Raw genomic sequence first — 20,036 nt, 5'->3', positions numbered from 1 at the left:
GATATACAGGTTATTTTAAAGTATTGATCTGAAAAATAATTCTTCAGACAAATTTATGATGCATGTCTCTTACCTCATAAATGTTGGGGTGCCACATTTTGGTCAAGAATCTGAAGGTAGGTGGTGAATATGGGTAGTCAATAGGAAATTTAATATGCGCCTGGAAAGAAAAAAAAACGCTAATAAATGAGACTACAACTTACTCATCTGTCTAATAATTCACTTTATTACACTTTAGAAAAACAAAGATCCTTTCTATAAAGTAGACTCTTGAGAATTAAAACAGCTCATACATACTTTGTTATCCCCAGTGCCAGGGTTATTAGCATGTTCTTATAGCATCCCTTCAAAAATTTATAAAAGACTATGTTAAAGCACCAAAACACACATACTCTCTGACACATACCTACTCTCTGTTAAACCACCAAAACACACTTTCTCTCTCACAGACACATCACTTTTTTATACACATAATTTTTAATTTAACTCACGTGAGTGAAAAACAGTACTATATACAGGTGTATTTTATTTTTATAACAAAAATTAATATAACCTTGTACAAAACAAAAATGCTTTTTGCTTTTTATTCACATAATTTATCATCCTATCACTCAAAAATAAGAAATGCTAATATTGCTTATTACCTTACAAAATTTATTTTTTAAAAGTTGAATATACTGCATTTCGTACTTTTTTCACCTGTTTGTCATATCATAAACATTTTCTCATGTCATAAAGTATTCTCTACATGTATGATAGTAGCTGCATAATATTCCACCATATATATATATATACACACACACACACACACACACACACACACAGATCAACCATTTTAAAAAACTACTTCCCTGTTTTTGGGCATTTGAGTTGTTTCTCACTCTTTTGCTAGTACAAAAACTGCTGCAGTGAATGTCCTTGGTAGTATCCGACGTTTCAAATATGAAAAAATCCAGAAAACAAAATGGACTCTCAAACATTCTCTCATCCATAAAAGCAATGACAAAATTGCCAAAAATTGTGAATATCAACTTTTTCAGAATTATAGAAAATAATCAAGGGCTTGTAATTCAGGGAGCATGTATTCAAGAAAAATAGTGGAACCTCAATAAGAACAGCAAACTTGCAGTTTTAACTTACTCTAATTTAATCTCCTACACTTCCAGTGCTGCAGCAGCCTTAAAACAATAGCTCACATTTGAAGTAAAAGCCAAGGAACCTGGCAGGCACTAGAAGGGACAGAATGGACTGGAGCCTCTTCAAAGCCCTGCTCCCAGAGAATTGTCAATACTTGACCTTTCTGGTGGTTCTCTGGAAGACCCCACTTGCAAGGATGTCTGTATGTGATCTGATTTGGAGTTTGGCCCTTGTAAAAACATTTTCCTTGGCAGCACTGGTTGAAAACAATGAAAGTACAATTATTTAACTTCAAAGCTGCCTGAAAAAGTTGAAAACTGATAAAACAATAGACTGACAAGAAAATTTACAAGGAAAAGCTGGGGTAAGAGATGTCCAATAGGGCAACAGTCCCCAACCTTTTTGGCACCAGGGACCAGTTTCATGGAAGACAATTTTTCTGGGGGGAAGGAGGACGCCGGCTTTGGGATGATTCAAGCGCATTACATTTATTGTGCAGTCAAACCTCTCCAATAACGATAATCTGTATTTCCAGCCAGTGCCCAGAGCTAGCATCACCGCCTCAGCTCCACCTCAGCTCATCAGACATTAGATTCTCATAAAGAGCTTGCAACCTACTTCTCTAGCATGCTCAGTTTACAGTAGGGTCTGTACTCCTTATGAGAATCTAATGCTGCCACTGATCTGACAGGAGGCAGAATTTATGCAGTGATGCAAATGATGGGGAGTGGCTACAAATACAGATGAAGCTTCGCTGGCTCCCACAGTTCACCTCTTGCTGTGTGGCCTGCTTACTGACAGGCCACGGACAGGTACCCATTCCTGGCCCCAGTGTTGGGGACCGCAACATTAGGGTTTTGAAGAGCTCTGACAAATTGCCATCAGACCAGGCCAATATGCAGGGTTGTGTACATGCCCAGGGCTACGTGCATGCTCAGGAAAGACCTGAGAAGGCCCTAAACTCACATCTCTGGCTTAACCTGAGGATCTGTGTAGATAGGAAGTGAAGACTGAGAGACTGCAACTGGCTGGCTGAGTGGTAAAGGCATGCCCCAACATTCACACAGAGGCCCTCTACAAAATCCAAGTGGCTCACTGATTCCATCAAGAAAATCTGTGTCCCATCATTACCTGACCACAAAGCCAAGTGGAGAATTCAATGGCCACATGTAACAAAGAATACAGAAATTACAAAATTAGGTAAGAAAGGTCCTAAGTAAGCAAATAATAATTACAACAAGTAGCAGCAGCGACAACAAAACCTGGGGAAAGGGAGCATTTGATTTCCAAAGTTACCATTATGTATTACTTAAATATTCAGTTTTTGACAAAATATTGTAACTATGGCCCATAAGGTGGGGGAGATAAATAGGAAGTAGAAACTGAGGTGCTGAATTTACTAGACAAAGACTTTCAATCAGCTATTTTAAACATTTCAAAAGACTAAAGGAAAGCATGAGAACAGTGTCTCACCAAATAGTGAGTATGAGAAAAGAGATAAATTATTTTTTAAAACCCACATAGAAATTCTGGAGTTGCAAAGTACAAAAACCATTCATTCCCTTTGATGACTGAAAAAAAAAATTTTTTAAAAACTGAAATGAAAACTTGCTAAACAGGTTAAGTAACAGAGTTGAGAGGTGGAAGAAATAATTAGTGAACTAGAAGATAGGTCAATTTAGATTATCCAGTCTGAGGAACAGAAATAAAAAACAATTAACAGACTCTGAGACCTGTGGGACATTATCACTCACACCAATAATGCGATGAGAGAAATAAGGGGCAGAAAGGATACCTGAAGAAACAATGGCTGAAAACTTCCCAAATTCAATGAAAAACCATTAACCTTCACATCCAAGAAGCTCAATAAACTCCAAGTAGAATAAACTCAGAGATCCACAACTAAGCACACATAATTATAGAGTTGAAAGCAACAAGAGAAGCAATTCATTACATTCAAGGGATCCTTCCTAAGATAAATAGCTGATTTCTCATCAGCAAACAGGAAGCCAGAATGCAGTGGAGTGACATATTTTAAGTACTAAAAGAAAACACTTGTAAATCCAAGAATTCTGTGTCCAGCAAAGACATTTTTCAAAGACGAAGGCAAATTAAGACTTTCCCAGATAAACAAAAACTGAGAATCTATGACTAGCAGACCTTCCCTACAAAAAATACTAAAGGAATTTCTTCAATGAAATGACACTGAAATGAAGGGACAATAGACATCATTAAAATATGAAGAAAGAACATCATTAAAAATATGGCTGGGTTAGGTGGCTCACACCTGCAATCCTAGCACCCTGGGAGGCCGAGGTGGGAGGATCACTTGAGGCTAGGAGTTTGAGACCAGCCTGAGCAAGAGCAAGACCCCCATCTCTACTAAAAACAGAAAAAAGTTAGCCTCCCATGGTGGTGCATGCCTGTAGTTCCATCTACTTGGGAGAATGAGGCAGGAGGATTGCTTGAGCCCAGGAGCCTGAGGTTGCAGTGAGCTATGATGGTGCTACTGCACTCTAGCTAGGGGCACAGAGTGAGACTCTGTCTCAAAAATAATAATAATGAAGATATAGTAACACAAAAAAATTTTTTTGGCTGTGAGCTCTTTTCCTCCTATCTGACTTAAAAGATAAACACAAAGAAATCATTATAATTCTGTGTTTACAGGCACAAAATATATAAAGACCCACTAAGCATGACAGTAACGCAAGTCAAGGGAGAAGGAACAGAGCAATATAGGAGCAAAATTTTTGTATATTATTAAAATAAAGTTGGTATTAATTTGAAATAACTGGTTGTAAGTTAAGATGTTGATTGTATTTAGGTGATGATCAGGGAAACCAATTTTCTGGTGAGTACATGTGATGCTTGTTTTTCCATTCTTGCAACACGCACTATCTGGAGATCAGACACTCCTGGAGCTCTGACTTGGGGGGAAAGGCGGTACATGGGCAACGTATGTAACCTGCAATTCTGTATCCCCCATAACAATAAGATGAAATAAAACAAAAAAAAAAAAAGAAAGAAAGAAAAAGATGTTGATTGTAAACCCCAGGGTAACCACTAAGAAACCACTAAAAAAATGAATCAAAATTTCAACATATCTCTGTGATAAAAACTCAACAAACTAGGAATACAAGGGAAATTCCTTAACTTGAAAAAGGACATCCTGGACGGGTGCGGTGGCTCACGCCTGTAATCCTAGCACCCTGGGAGGCCAAGGTGGAGGATTGTTGAGCTCAGGAGTTCAAGACCAGTGTGAGCAAAAGTCACACCCCATTCTCTACTAAATACAGAAAAATTAGCTGGGCGACATGGCGCATGCCTGTACTCCCAGCTACTTGGGAGGCTGAGGCAGCAGGATTGCTTTAGCCCAGGAGTTTAAGGATTCAATGAGCTATGATGACGCCAGTGCACTCTAGCCACAGGGTGACAGACCAAGACTCTGTCTCAAAAAAAAAAAAAAAGAAAAGAAAAAAAAATGTTGGGAATCTGGTCCTGCTATATCACATTTCTATGGGGAAATGACATTACCTTTTAGAAACAGAAATAACCAATAAAGCCATCGCTCGCAAACGCCAGCGCCACCTCTCGCTTTCCGAGATCCAGCCGAAGGAGAAGGGGGGTAAATAAGGAGGTCTTGCTACCATGGCTCGTACAAAGCAGACTGCCCGCAAATCGACAGGTGGTAAAGCACCCAGGAAGCAACTGGCTACAAAAGCCGCTCGCCAGAGTGCACCCTCTATTGGAGGGGTGAAGAAACCTCATCGCTACAGGCCTGGTACAGTGGCACTCCGTGAAATTAGACGTTATCATAAGTCCACTGAACTTCTGATTCGCAAACTCTTTCCAGCGTCTGGTAGGAGAAATTGCTCAGGACTTCTAAACAGATCTGCGCTTCCAGAGCGCAGCTAATGGTGCTTTGCAGGAGGCAAGTGAGGCCTATCTGGTTGGCCTCTTTGAAGACACCAATCTGTGTGCTATCCATGCCAAACGTGTAACAATTATGCCAAAAGACATCCAGCTAGCACGCTGCATACATGGAGAACGTGCTTAAGAATCCACTATGATGGGAAAACATTTCATTCTCCAAAAAAAAAAAAAAAAAATTCTCTTCTTCCTGTTATTGGTAGTTCTGAACGTTAGATTCCCCACCCCCCATGGGGTCAAAAGGTACCTAAGTAGATGATTGCCAGTGGAAAAATAGGGGACAGAAATCAGGTATTGGCAGTTTTTCCATTTTCATTTGTGTGTGAATTTTTAATATAAATGTGGGGATGTGAAGCATTAATGCAAGTCAAATGTTTCAGTGAACAAGTTTCAGCAGTTCAACTTTATAACAATTATAAATAAATCTGTTAAATTTTTCTGGACAATGCCAGCATTTGGATTTTTTTTTAAAACAAGTAAATTTCTTATTGATGGCAACTAAATGGTGTTTGTAGCATTTTTATCATACAGTACATTTCCATCCATTCACTATACTTTTCTGAGTTGTCTTACATGCAAGTATATGTTTTTAATGTTGTCTGCCTTCTGTGCTGTTCCTGTAAGTTTGCTATTAAAATACATTAAACTATAAAAAAAAAAGAAATAACCAATAAATTTTAGTGATGTCTGTATAGTCAAATCTTTAGGTCCAAAAAAATCTTTTGCTTAAGATATTAAGAAAAATCTTGGCCGGGCGCGGTGGCTCACGCCTGTAATCCTAGCACTCTGGGAGGCCGAGGTGGGCGGATCGTTTGAGCTCAGGAGTTCGAGACCAGCCTGAGCAAGAGCGAGACCCCATCTCTACTAAAAATAGAAAGAAATTATATGGACAGCTAAAAATATATATAGAAAAAATTAGCCGGGCATGGTGGTGCATGCCTGTAGTCCCAGCTACTCGGGAGGCTGAGACAGGAGGATCCCTTGAGCTCAGGAGTTTGAGGTTGCTGTGAGCTAGGCTGACGCCACGGCACTCACTCTAGCCTGGGCAACAGAGTGATACTCTGTCTCAAAAAAAAAAAAGAAAAAAAGAAAAATCTTTGCAGAGTAACTAGGAACAGCTGCACAAAAATTTATATAGAATGTATGATACGCATGAACGTAAAAGGTAACATGGGATAGTATTATAGCAAAGAACACTGAAGCAAGAAGCCAGGACCTTCTATAGGATACACGGGGTGGGGAGTGGACAAGCCAGGACTGCCTAGGTTTAAATCCTGACTCTGCTACTCATGACAGCTGTTACTTTAAAGCAATTTTACCTAACTTGTACCTCAAGTTTCCTCATCAGTAAAATGGGGCTACAAGTACTTATTAAATGGCTTGGTTGAATGACTATATGAGTTAATGCTTGTAAAATGCTTAGCACTGTACACAACAAATAAAAGATGTAAGATTTTGTTTAAAAATATAGGTTAAATAGGCAGGAGTCATAAAGCCCCTCTTATAGATTGTTAATTTTCACTGTTTTATCTTTTACCTACCTGTCTGTAGATTAGATTATTTTACCAGCCTTAGAAAAGACAACTGGGCCAGGCACGGTGGCTCACACCTGTAATCCTAGCACTCTGGGAGGCCGAGGCGGGTGGATCGTCTGAGCTCAGGAGTTCGAAGACCAGCCTGAGCAAGAGCGAGACCCCGTCTCTACTAAAAAAATAGAAAGAAATTATCTGGACAACTAAAAATATATAGAAAAAATTAGCCGGGCATGGTGGCACATGCCTGTAGTCCCAGCTACTCGGGAGGCTGAGGCAGGAGGATTGCTTGAGCCCAGGAGTTTGAGGTTGCTGTGAGCTAGGCTGACGCCACGGCACTCTAGCCAGGGCAAAAGAGCGAGACTCTGTCTCAAAAAAAGAAAAGAAAAGACAACCGGAGAGATTCTCACCAACCTGAAGAACCTGAATCTTGCGGACCAATTCTCTTAGAGCCTTACCAAACCTAATTATTTTCTACAGAAATATTAATAAATACTTGAATTGTTTATTCTTGAACTTTCAGCTTTAACAATCTGTACCTTGAACACTACTTATCTACCACATACTTCAGGGCCAGGCACAGTGGCTTACACCTGTAATCCTAGCACTTTGGGAGGCTAAGGCAGGAGGATTGCTTGAGGCCAGGAGTTCGAGACCAGCCTGAGCAAGAGTGAGACCCGTCTCTACAAAAAATAGAAAAATAGGCCAGGTGTGGTGGTGTGCACCTATGGTCCCAGCTACTGGGGAGGCAGAGGCAGGAGGATTGCTTGAGTCCAGGAGTTTGAGGTTACAGTGAGCTATGATAAGGCCACTGCATTCCAGCCTGGGCGACAGAGGTGAGACTCCATCTCCAAAGGAAAAAAAGTAAACTTCAGACCTTACAGGAGTCTTTATTGTGTTCTCAATATTAATACTAATAGTCCTCTGTATTTTTTTTTTAATGCAGTAACTTTAAAATGTTTCTTTCAGCTTGGGACATGTAAAGCCATTTCCCCCCCCCCCCCAAAATAAATGGTAGAGGAATGCCATCAGCAGGGCAATAGAATAATAGAAGAAAACAACTGGTCTTTTGGTTTAAAATGTGTGAACACACATTTACTGCTTGCTCACAAACTAAGTTTACTAAATTTATAGAAAAGGGGTCTTCTGTAAAGTCATAAACTCATAAGCACAAATGGGAGGACACAAAATTTTGGAGGCTAGAAAACACAAGAATAAGTAGCAACTAATTTAGAAGACCAGAGAAAATTTAAACCCAGTCCAGTAATGAAGAAACCCAGGAGCATGTTTATGTACAACCACAGAAAAACTAATAGTAAACTGGAGGTGCTGACAGCAATTGATGCTGCAAATAAGAGGATGGTCAAAGGACTTACAAAGAGTAGTCAGATCCCCAGAGGGTCTATGCCATGTTGATCAGTAGTCAGTCCACACCACACTACCAGAAGATTGGAGGTTTACTCTTTGTCATGGTTGACCCAGAGACACTGGGGTCATCAGACAGAGCTGAGTGTGGGCAAACTCAAGGGAAAATAAAATCTACCCACTGAATGGTAAAATCCTGAACTTTTTCTCACCTGATTCAAAGAATGCTGGCAACCAAGCCTATACGTGCCAGGTAGAAAAAATGATTCCTCTCTGAGGTAGCTGACCATTCCCTACTGGGAAAACTTAAAAGATATAATAGGTGAGGATTCTCCAATCAGATAAGGCTAGCCAGATCATCATACAATAACACCAAAGAGTTCACACAAATTTTGCCCTTGCACACGGAGCTGAGCTTTCAATCAGCTTTTTAGGACATCACTGTTAAACATGAGCAGACAGAATAGATCTCCAGACATTTGGGAAAAGCCTAAAGGCAAACACAAAGGGAAAACAAAACATCTTGTAGCAAAAGAAAACCTCAAAAAATATAATTAATATTCTCAGAATGTTAAGGAAAGATATGGAATCCAAAAAATATGAACAGGAGGCCAAGAAGAGGAGGCATTCAAATTACAAAAAGACGAGACTTTAAAAAATTAAAAGAATGATAGCAAAGAGGACATACACACATGCATGTACACATACAAATGTACCGTCTGTAAGATAGAACTGACAATACGAAAACAACAACAAAACAATTTTCATCATAATCTTACAACAAGAAGTTGATTTTTTCCAGGGGTTTTATCATGTATGCTATCCCAACCAATTTAATGCAGAAGCAGAGTTGATAATCCGGCTGTCTTCTATTAAGCCAGACATGAAAGAGATTTGCAAAAATAAAAAGGAATGCCACTCTTCCGTTTTTGTTTTAGAACAAAAGCAAAGATGAAAAATGAGAAAAAAAATTTTTTTAATTAGAAGACCAGTTCAGGAGGGTCAACATTCATATAACTGGAGTTCAAAAATGACAAAACAGAGGGGAGGAAATTATCAAGAAAACAATTCAAGAAAAATTCCTTTAATTGAAGGACCCAAGCAGACAGAACCCATTAATGCCAACTGCAATGGGTAAAAAACAAAACAAACAAACAAAAAAAAACACCACACCAGAACATATTCTTGTGAAATTTCAGAACTTTGGAACAAAGGGAAGAGTCTCTAAGATTCCACAAAGAAAAAAACCTTATCAAATGAGACTTCTCAATAGCAACACTGGAAGCAAGAAGACAATGCTTTTAAAATTCTGAACAAAAATTACTTCAACCTCAACCGACTTCTGTAGTCAGCAAAACTATCATTCAGTTATAAAGAGCAAGTAAGAATATTTTCAAACACATCAGGTCTCAATATTGTTTCCTAAAGGCATCCTTTCCTGTGAGCTACTGTAACAAATACTTAACACGCACACACCTACGCATGGATACACAAAAAAGCCATAATTATGTAAGAAACTCAAGAGAATATATAAACTATTAGATTAATAAATAAGTCAACAAAGTCACTAAATTCAAGCTAAATATACAAAAATAATTGTGTATATATATTCTAACAACAAATACCTTAGAAAATTTTAAAAATTAAAATATTATCATTTACAGTAGCATAAAACAAGACCTAGGAATAAATCTTCAGGGATATGTGTGTGATCGCTACACTGAAAACAATACTGATAAGAAAAATTAAAAAGACCCAAATAGGTAGGGAGATATACAACGTATTCATAGACTGAAAGACTCAGTATTAAGATATCCATTGCTACCAAATTGAATTGAAGACAATTCTAATAAAAATTCTAGGTTTTCTTTATAAAAACTTACAAGCTGATACTAAAATTTATAAATATGTATTTATTTCATGGAAATGTAAAGGACATAGAATAGCCAAAAAAGACTTGAAAAAGAACAAAGTTGGACACACACTACTAGATTTCAAGATTTATCATAGGCCAGAGTAATTAAGACTGTGTAATTGGTGCAAAGATAAACTAACAGCCAGATGGATCAGAAGAAAGCATCCAGAAATAGACACATATAAATAAGGTCACCATTTTACAACAAAAGCACCACTCTAATTCATTGGGAGATAGTCTTTTCAATAAATGCCTCTGTAGCAACTGGATATCCACCCAGAAAAAAATAACCTGACCCTGATCTCACATATTTACAAATGGATCACAGACCAAAATGTAAAACTGATACTATAAAGTTTCTAGAAGAAAACAAAAGAGTATCTTTATCCTAGAAGTCCTGGCCAGAGTAATTAGGCAAGAAAAAGAAAAGGCATGTGAATCGGAAACACAGAACTGAAATTATCCATTTTCAGAAAACATGTTATTCATAGAAAACCCTGAAAAGATTATACATACACATACACACAAACTGCTGGAAATAATAAATTCAACAAAGTGACAGGATATAAAACACTCAAATTAATGTAAAAAAAAATCAACTGCATTTCTATACATGAACTAATTCTAAAAAGAAACTGAGAAAGCAATTCTATCTATAATAGTATCAGAAAGAATAAAAAATTTAGGAATGAATTTAAAAGCAAAAGACCTGTACACTAGCTAGACCCTCTAGCATGCACCTGTAGTTCCAGCTACTTGGGAGATTGAGGGCAGAGGTCACCTGAGCTACACCAAAGGCTAAGATGTCAGGAGAAAAAGACACTTCTTTCCCAATTTGACCTATTGGGAAAGTTTTATTCCCAATCATAAAAATTTCCTTTTATAGAATTACTTGGGAAATGTGCCTTCCTAAAATGCAATCATATTTTAAAAATTTTTTTAAAGAAAAAAAGCTTAGACATCCACAGTGATGATATACTAAACATTAAACCTACATTTAAATAAATCATATTTTATTAAGTCCAAAATTATTCTGAAAAACAGAACAGGAAAGGGGTTGGGGGTATGCTCAGAAAAATAAATAAATAAATAAATAACCTTAAATGTCTCAAGGTTCCTGATGTCAAACAAAGACATTTAAAATTTTACCTCAGCTACTTAAGGGTCAATAATCCTATTTCTAATAAGTTTTGCAAAATAAAGATGTAAGAAAGAAAAATAGTATCTAATAGTCCATCCCAGTCTGAAGATTTTACAAGTCTATTTTAATACTTTACATAAATTATTCTTGTGGGTATTGTGAAAATATAACCTACCATGTTAAAACAGATATTCTCTGGGGTCTAAAACTTTCAGGCAGGGATTTCTAAACTAAACTTGGGGAATGAGCCTAAATAAATTTAAATATAAACCATCCTTCCTAGCTCAGCTTAGTTTTCATGAGTATCTGAATGTGTCAGCTTTGGGCAGATATCAGAGTTTTGTTTTGTTTTAAAGAGACTAGGTTCTCACAATCAGTATGTTGCTCAGCCTGGACCTGAATGCCTAGGCTCAAATGATCCTCCGGCCTCAGCCTGCCAAGTGGCTAGGACTACTGGCATGCACCACTATGCCCAACTTCAATGTGTTTGTTTATTTTTCCAGAGCATTCTTAATCTACCAAAGATAAAATACATCAACAGAAACTACGGTAGCATTTTACAAATATGGATGAGATAATGAATATTTTGAAACTATAATTGTATAAAGGCTTAATGGATTTCAAAATATTTGCATTACTGCTCCAAATACAGAAACCATAATTGATAATATATATATTTTTTTTTAGGAGACAGGGTCTCTGTTGCCCAGGCTGGAGTACAGTGGCACAATCACAGCTCACTGTAGCCTTGAATTCCTGGGCTCAAGCGATCCTCCTGCCTCAGCCTCCCAAGTAGCTACTAGCACAACAGGTGAAAGCCACCATGCTCAGCTAATTTTTAAACTTTTTTTATAGAGATAGGTGTCTCACTATGCTGCTCAGGCTGGTCAAGAAATCCTGGCCTCAAGCAATCCTCCCACCTCAGCCTCCCAAAGTATTGGAATTACAGGCGTGGGCAACATCTGCCCAATTTTTTAAAAATATTAAAATGAGCTCTTCCATAAACTGAAATGTGAAGAAATTAGATTATTATCAGGCATAGCCCTAGAGTAGAATGCAATGCTTTAGCAATGATTCTAATTTTTAAAAAATATACATCTGTACCAGATTATAAATCACCAATTTTCAAAAAACTAAGCTTAACAAAATAAAATTAATTGACCTCACCTGTTCCCCTGGTAAACAACTTCAAATTTTCTTACTCTCCTATTAGAATATAAAGGTAAGACATCATCTAGGAGAGTAAGGAGTACTGTCTTGTGATAACGGCAAACTACCCTTAAGATTCCAACAAACTTCCTGAAAGGATTCTGAAAATATTTCCAAAAACTACATCAAAATTGTTATTTGTATCACTCAATAATGTACTATATGTAAATATGTACAAGTGAATAAGTTTTTTTTTCTAGAATGGATAACTTAGCTTTTACTACATGCAATTATCACGTGAGTGGGAGAAAAAACTGTAAATAAGGAGGAATTAGTGCCAACAAAAGGCATCTTGGCCTTATAGTAGTATAAAACAGAATATGACCTGATACTTCCTAATTTATGTGTAATAAATGAAAGAACATAATTTATTTCCTCAGCACTTTAGCCATTATTAAGGAACAAGTGAAGAACTACTAATTGTCAAGGCACTGTATTACTACAGACAAAACAGTTGACATGCCATTCAACAATTAAAGCACAAAATAATAAAAATCTCACCAGTCTGATCACCTAGCTTAATTGTTTCACACACACAGAGTTAAATATCATTGCCCAGCAAATTAAATAACTAAATATGACTTTTAGGTATAGGTTATCAAAGTAACACTTTCTAGTCTAAAATCATTTAAAAGTCAATATTAATTTTGGTTTAAACACAGAACAATGAACTTAAGTATCCATCTCTACTCTTTGCTGAAAATGACAGCATAAGGAATAAAAAAAACTCATAACAAAAAAGAAAATAGGAGAGGACAGATGAGATAAAGAGAATTTTGCAATATGAAATATGAATTTAGCATACCTCAGAAGGCTGAAACCTAAGTGTGTGGGAGGTGGGGAAAGAGAGGTTGAAGCAAGTTCATGTGTATAGAGAAACCTGGAAAGGCTTAAGTACTGAACAGATGGTACTTCTGAAAGTCAAGGTGTGAGGTGGGGCTGAAAAATAAAAGGATGAAAGATGTTTAAATAAAGTTAACAACAATTAAGCAACCAAATCTTTCTTCCAGCCCTTCAGTCAGGTGGTTACTCCCATACTGCAGAAGACTAAAGGTTTTATACTGTGGAAAGGTTAAACAAGAGAACTTCTAGCTGTGAACAGAAATGAGATATACTGTAATGAAAACAGGGTGATTAAGCCTGTGCCTGAATGAATGCTAAAACCACAGGCCTGTCTCACTCGTCTACCCAATCTTTTATCCCTCAAGTGGAAGATTAGAGGATTCTTTTCCAGACAACTGCTCACTGAAGAGAAAATGGCAGAGTACAATAGATTTTTAGGGCAGTGAAACTATTTGTATAATATAGTACAGTGGTGGATACATGTCATTATTTGTCAAAACTCATTGAATGTACAACACCAACAGTAAACCCTAATGTAAACTGTGGACTTTGGGTGATAATAATGTGTTGATGCAGGTTCAATTACAACAAAGGTTCCACTGTGGTATGGGATGTCAACAGTGGGGAGGCTGCGTTGTTGCGGGGGCGGGACAAGGAGTATACGAGAACTCAGTATTTCCACTCAATTTTGCTTTGAACCTAAAATTGCTCTAAAAATCAATAAATATATATTTATCAATTAAATATATATTTAATATATACACTATACATACTAAAAAAGAGAAAATGTCTACATATACTGATATTTGGGGGCTCCCCATAAAAGGCCTAAGCCTCAATTTGTACTAAATTTGCTGAGATCCACTAATAACAAGCTGCATTCACATTTTCCCACTTGCTACTTCTAGTGACTCACTCAAATATGAATCAAGGGCCAAAGAAAACCAGAAATTTGATGAAAACTTCCGAAATAAAAGACAAATGTAGAAGAAAAAAAGTAAAAAGCAACCTGAAGAAAATAGAGACAAATGCAAAGAAAACACTATAACTTAATATCCTCAGAGAGAGACTTCATAAAACAAGAGTAAGTTATGAAAGGAAAAACTAATAGAAAAACAATGTATCACAATTAATAACAAGATAATGACAATTAGAAAAGCATATTGAATTATTTATGGATAAAATGACATGATGTCTAAATGTGCTTTAAGAAACCGGTGAGAGGCCAGCACTGCTGGCTCAAGCCTGTGTAATCCTAGCACTCTGGGAGGCTGAGGTGGGAGGATCACTTGAGCTCAGGAGTCTGAGGTTGTAGTGACCTACGATGATGCCACTGCACTCTACCCAGGATGACAGATTGAGACTCTGTCTCCAAAAAAGAAAAAAAAGATTGCAAAGAATAAACTTCAGAAAATTATCTTAGTGAGTAGAAGAAAAAGACAAAAATATAGAAGATACAAGAAGAAAGCAAACATGAAAATTAGAGAATCAACCTGATTTATTATCCAAATAACAGGAGTTCCAAAAAAAAGAGGGGGAAAAAGAAAACAGAAGAATGAGAATTAGAGAAATAATTTCCTTTGGGAGGCCAAAGGAAGGCTCTCTTGAGCCCATAAGTCTGAGACCAGCCTGAGCAAGAGTGAGACCCCATATCTAAAAAAAATAAAAAAATTAGCTGGGTATTGTGGCATATGCCTGCAGTCCCAACTACTTGGGAAGCTGAGGCAGGAGGATCACTTGAGCCCAAGTGTCGAGAAGTTGCATAAACTATGATGACACCACTGTACTCTAGCCCAGGTGACAAAAAAGAAAAAAAAGAAAAGAAATAATTTCCCACAACGGAAGGACTGGAGTTTCAAGACTGTAAGAAGCCTCAGGCCGGGCGCAGTGGCTCACGCCTGTAATCCTAGCACTTTGGGAGGCCGAGGTGGGCGGATCGTCTGAGCTCAGGAGTTCGAGACCAGCCTGAGCAAGAGCGAGACCCCATCTCTACTAAAAATAGAAAGAAATTATATGGACAGCTAAAAATATATATAGAAAAAATTAGCCGGGCATGGTGGTGCATGCCTGTAGTCCCAGCTACTCGGGAGGCTGAGGCAGGAGGATCACTTGAGTTCAGGAGTTTGAGGTTGCTGTGAGCTAGGCTGACGCCACGGCACTCACTCTAGCCTGGGCAACAGAGTGAGACTCTGTCTCAAAAAAAAAAAAAGAAGCCTCAAAGTATAATAAATGATAAAAGACCTAAAATGAAAATGAGAATACCTAATCTATTTGACCATATGGAAAATAGTATTCTTATAATTCTGTCAAAAATTTTAGAATCATAAATGAGTCATGGAAACCAACTAAAATAGAAAAACAAAGAAAAGGAATAAGAAAAAAAGAAAGAAAGAAAAACAAAAACAAGACAACTCCAGGAAAAACAAAAGATTTTCCAAGAAGGAAACGTAATCATAGTATGCAACTTGGGACAGGGTCAACACAATATTTATATATATTCAAAATAAGGTAAACACTAGGTATTGCTATAACTATGTTGGGAAAGACAAAGGAAGGGGAAATGGTGGCAAGAGGAAGTGGTATAAGAGGGCTAAACTAATGTCCCATAATAACATGTCAATAGAAAGTGCTAAAAATTCAAAAATCATTAAGTGGCAGTATAGGCATACTATTTACAAATCTAGTAATTACCAGAAAACAAACAAGACTGAAGAGAAGAAAAGTGGGAGGGAATAACTAAAGCTAGGAACTACTGTTCAACGTCATAATCCTAGAAGTATTTTTTTTTATTTCATCTTATTGTTATGGGGGATACAGAATTGCAGGTTGCAAACGTTGCCCATGTACCGCCTTTCCCCCCAAGTCAGAGCTCCAGGCGTGTCTGTTCCCCAGATAGTGCGCGTTGCACCCATCATGTAGGTATATATCCCTCCCTTCCCCACGCCCCCTTCTCGAGTCAGCACCTTCAAGCGTTACCATTCCCCAAATGGTGCGCAATGCACTCATTGTGTAGGCCTACCCCCATCCCCTCCCCCACCCCCCACCTCAGTCTGATATCCGATTGGTGTCGTTCCCAGATGTGTATTTAGGTGATGATCAGGGAAACCAATTTTCTGATGAGTACATGTGATGCTTGTTTTTCCATTCTTGGGATACTTCACTTAATATAATGGGTTCCAACTCTTTCCAGGAGAACCATAGAGATGTCGTATCTTCATTATTTCTTATAGCTGAGTAATATTCCATGGTATACATATACCACAGCTTACTAATCCAATCATGTATTGATGGGCATTTAGGTTGTTTCCACATCTTTGCTATTGTGAATTGTGCTGCTATAAACATTCGGGTACATGTGTCTTTGTTACAGAATAACCTTTTTTCCTTTGGGTATATGCCCAATAATGGGACTGCTGGATCGAATGGCAGGTCTACTTGAATCTGTTTAAGATACCTCCATAATGCTTTCCACAGGGGTTGCACTAGTTTGCAGTCCCACCAGCGGTGTATGAGTGTTCCTGTCTCTCCACATCCACGCCAACATGTGTTGTTTTGGGTTTTTTTGATAAAGGCCATTCTCACTGGGGTTAAGTGATATCTCATTGTGGTTTTGATTTGCATTTCTCTGATGATTAGGGATGTTGAGCATTTTTTCATATGTTTGTTAGCCATTCTTATATCTTCTTTTGAGAAGTTTCTATTCATGTCATTTGTCCACTTTTTATAAACAGACCACCTACAGAATGGGAAAAAATATTTGCATACTACACATCAGATAAAGGACTGATAACAAGAATCTATTTAGAACTCAGGAAAATCAGCAAGAAAAAAATCAAACAACCCTATCAAAAAGTGGGCAAATGACATGAATAGAAGTATTTTTTGATCTTTAAAACTATGTATATATTCAGTAAGTATTACTCTGATAAAAGTAAAACGAAAAACTTTAGGCTGCCTGGGAGAGAAGGCGTGAAAGGATAGGGTGAAGAAAAGCTTTTACACTCTGTTCTTGGTTCTCACCCACTTACGCTTTAGGAAAATCATCACCTGTCTCTTTCTCCAAATAAATCAACAGCCACACTACAGTTTGCAGTGTAAAAACCAGGACTGTGCAACAGCTCTGCTACTTAAGGTGTTGAGCACTCACTCTTCCAGTCTTTCCCCATCCAAGTCCCAGGGCTAATCTCCTTAGATTATAAATTTAAAAAGAAAGCCTCCTCCTACTGCCTGTGAGTCTCAATGTAAAGTTTTGTCCAGTGTTGCTGCAATGGTGAAGTGGCAGCAAACAAAAATGATTACCACTGATTTTGTGTTGGATGGGGATCATCCTCCTCCAGGAAAGGGACAAAGACTTGAACATGGATTTCCATTATTTACCAATAACACATTACCAAACATGGCATTAACAGCTGAAAACCCCAGGGAAAAGAAACTATGAACCAAAATAATTAATTGCATGAAGAGTCCATATAACTGTAGTAAGAGAGACAAAAACTAGATAACATATATCATTCTGAATCCCTTATTTTCTTAAATATTAATAAATTCTCATGCTAATTTTAAGTTCTTGGTCCATCTGTTCCAAAATCCAACAATATGTCATCTATAAGATACAAAAAAGACCAAAAAAAAAAAAATAGATGGAGAGGAAAATATAACAGGAAAAAAAAAATCAACTAAAAGAAAGCTGGAGAGGCAATCTGATAAAATAGAACTCAAGACAAAAAAATGCCATAAGGGACAACGAGGGACAGTAGGTAGTGATAAAAGGAATAATAGAACAAAACGATATAACCATCACCAACATGTATGCACCTAAAACTACAGCCACAAAATATATCAAGTAACAAACAGGAGAAAGTCAGACAGAAATATAAAAATTAACAATTGAATTTGGAGATTTTAACACCCCATTTTGAGAAACTGATACATCATGTAAAAAAGGTATTATTAATACTGTAGACCTGAACAATATAATTAACAAGCTTGAACAATCAAATAGACAGTATATAGAACTCTATACACAAAGAGAGACAACAAAGTCTTTTGAAGCATATGTTTGGGGCCATAAAGGAAGCTTCCTTAAAATCCACAGGATTGATGTCACAGAGATTATGTTCCTTAACAACAATTTAATAAAATTAGATAGTAACATCAAAAGGGGAGTTTTTAAAAATCCAATATATTTAGAATCTAGAACACTTGTGTTAAAAAGAAAAATATAGGAAATTAAGAAATACTTTGAATGCTAAAATACTACATTTTCTGGGACACAGTTAAAACAATACATAAAAAAGTTACAGCTTTAAATACATGTACCAAAAACCAAGAAAAGTACTGAATTTGAAAGACCTGAAAAAGAACATAACAAACTGAAAGAAATAAAAGGGAAGAAAATAATAAAGGGCAGAAATCAAAGAAATAGAAATCAACAACAAAAAATAAAGTTAACAAAATCAAAAGGTGATTTGAGGCCGGGCGCGGTGGCTCACGCCTGTAATCCTAGCACTCTGGGAGGCCGAGGTGGGCGGATCGTTTGAGCTCAGGAGTTCGAGACCAGTCTGAGCGAGAGCGAGACCCCATCTCTACTAAAAATAGAAAGAAATTATATGGACAGCTAAAAATATATATAGAAAAAATTAGCCGGGCATGGTGGTGCATGCCTGTAGTCCCAGCTACTCGGGAGGCTGAGACAAGAGGATCCCTTGAGCTCAGGAGTCTGAGGTTGCTGTGAGCTAGGCTGACGCCACGGCACTCACTCTAGCCTGGGCAACAGAGTGAGACTCTGTCTCAAAAAAAAAAAAAGGTGATTTGAGAAGAGATCAAATAAGCACACCTCAATTAAGAGTAATGAAAATGGTTTTGGGGGGAGAAGCACATTTAAAAGAACCAGAATAAGGGGAAAATAAAAATAAGTACAGATATAAACATATAACTAGAATAAAAACAAGACTACTATGAATAACTTTATAGTAATTACCTGAAAACCTAGGTAAAAGTGAAGAAATAGGCTAGACTGTAGCCTGGGCAACAGAGCAAGACTCCATTTCTTTTAAAAAAAAAAAAGAAAAAAGATGTGGAGGAAGAGGAGGACTATTCAGAGAAATACAACATGCCAAAACTGGTACAAAAAAGAGAGTTTAAATAAACAAACAGAATGTAAGAAATTAATGTGGCAGAAACTTCTCATCTTCCCCCTCAAAAAACTCCAGGCCTAGATGATTTTACCTGAGTTAAGTTTTACCCAAGTTTCAAGGAACAGCTAGCTGAGTCCTACTTTATACAAGTTGTTTCCAAAACAACAAAAGAACAAAAGTCGGCCTGGGTGGGGTGGCTCACTTCTGTAATCCCAGCACTTTTGGAGGCTGAGGCAGGAGGATCGGTTGAGGTCAGGAGTTCATTTGAGACCTGGCTGGGCAACATAGTGAGACACCATCTCTACAAAAAATAGAAAAATTAGCCAGGTCTGGTGGTGCACGTCTGTAGCCCTAGATACACAGTAAGCTAGCTCAGGAGTTTGAGGTTGCAGTTAACTATGACGATGCCACTGCACTCTAGCCTGGGCAAAATAGCAATAACTTGTCTCAAAAATATATATATCAAAAAATAAAAATAAAAATCGGGGGAGGGGTCGAAAAAACTAAAATAAATAAATAAATAAATAAAAATAAAAATCAGTATACCATTAGAACAAAGAGTATAACCAGATTAACAAATAGACGATCACACTATAAACATCACAATGAGATGACTACCCAAGCAATAACCAATTAGAAAATATAACAAAATGATCAAGATGATATTCGCAATAGCAACACAAACTATAAAGTAGCTAAAAATTATATACTCTTGGATAATAATTCTACAGACAAAATGTAAAACTTGAATAAAGGATATAGAGAAAAGTCTATTCTCTCCAAATTAATCTCTGAATTCAATATACAATCCCATTAAGCATTCAAGT

At 37.3% G+C, this 20,036-nt stretch overlaps 1 protein-coding gene and 1 pseudogene across 1 annotated transcript in view; one reads left to right on the top strand and one right to left on the bottom strand.

Annotated features, from left to right (window-relative positions):
- UBE2R2 (ubiquitin conjugating enzyme E2 R2) overlaps positions 1-20,036 on the bottom strand; it is an 87,988-nt gene that overhangs the window by 34,495 nt on the left and 33,457 nt on the right. The window contains exon 2 of the mRNA XM_069476521.1: positions 74-160. Within this exon, the coding sequence (XP_069332622.1) occupies positions 74-160 (87 nt within the window). The remainder of the gene's footprint in view (positions 1-73; positions 161-20,036) is intronic.
- LOC138387361 (histone H3.3A-like) lies at positions 4,657-5,206 on the top strand (annotated as a pseudogene).

Source organism: Eulemur rufifrons, chromosome 7 (genome assembly GCF_041146395.1).
Source record: "Eulemur rufifrons isolate Redbay chromosome 7, OSU_ERuf_1, whole genome shotgun sequence".
In the NCBI taxonomy this organism is placed as follows: domain Eukaryota; kingdom Metazoa; phylum Chordata; class Mammalia; order Primates; family Lemuridae; genus Eulemur; species Eulemur rufifrons.
This window is presented reverse-complemented; position numbering and strand designations above follow the sequence as displayed.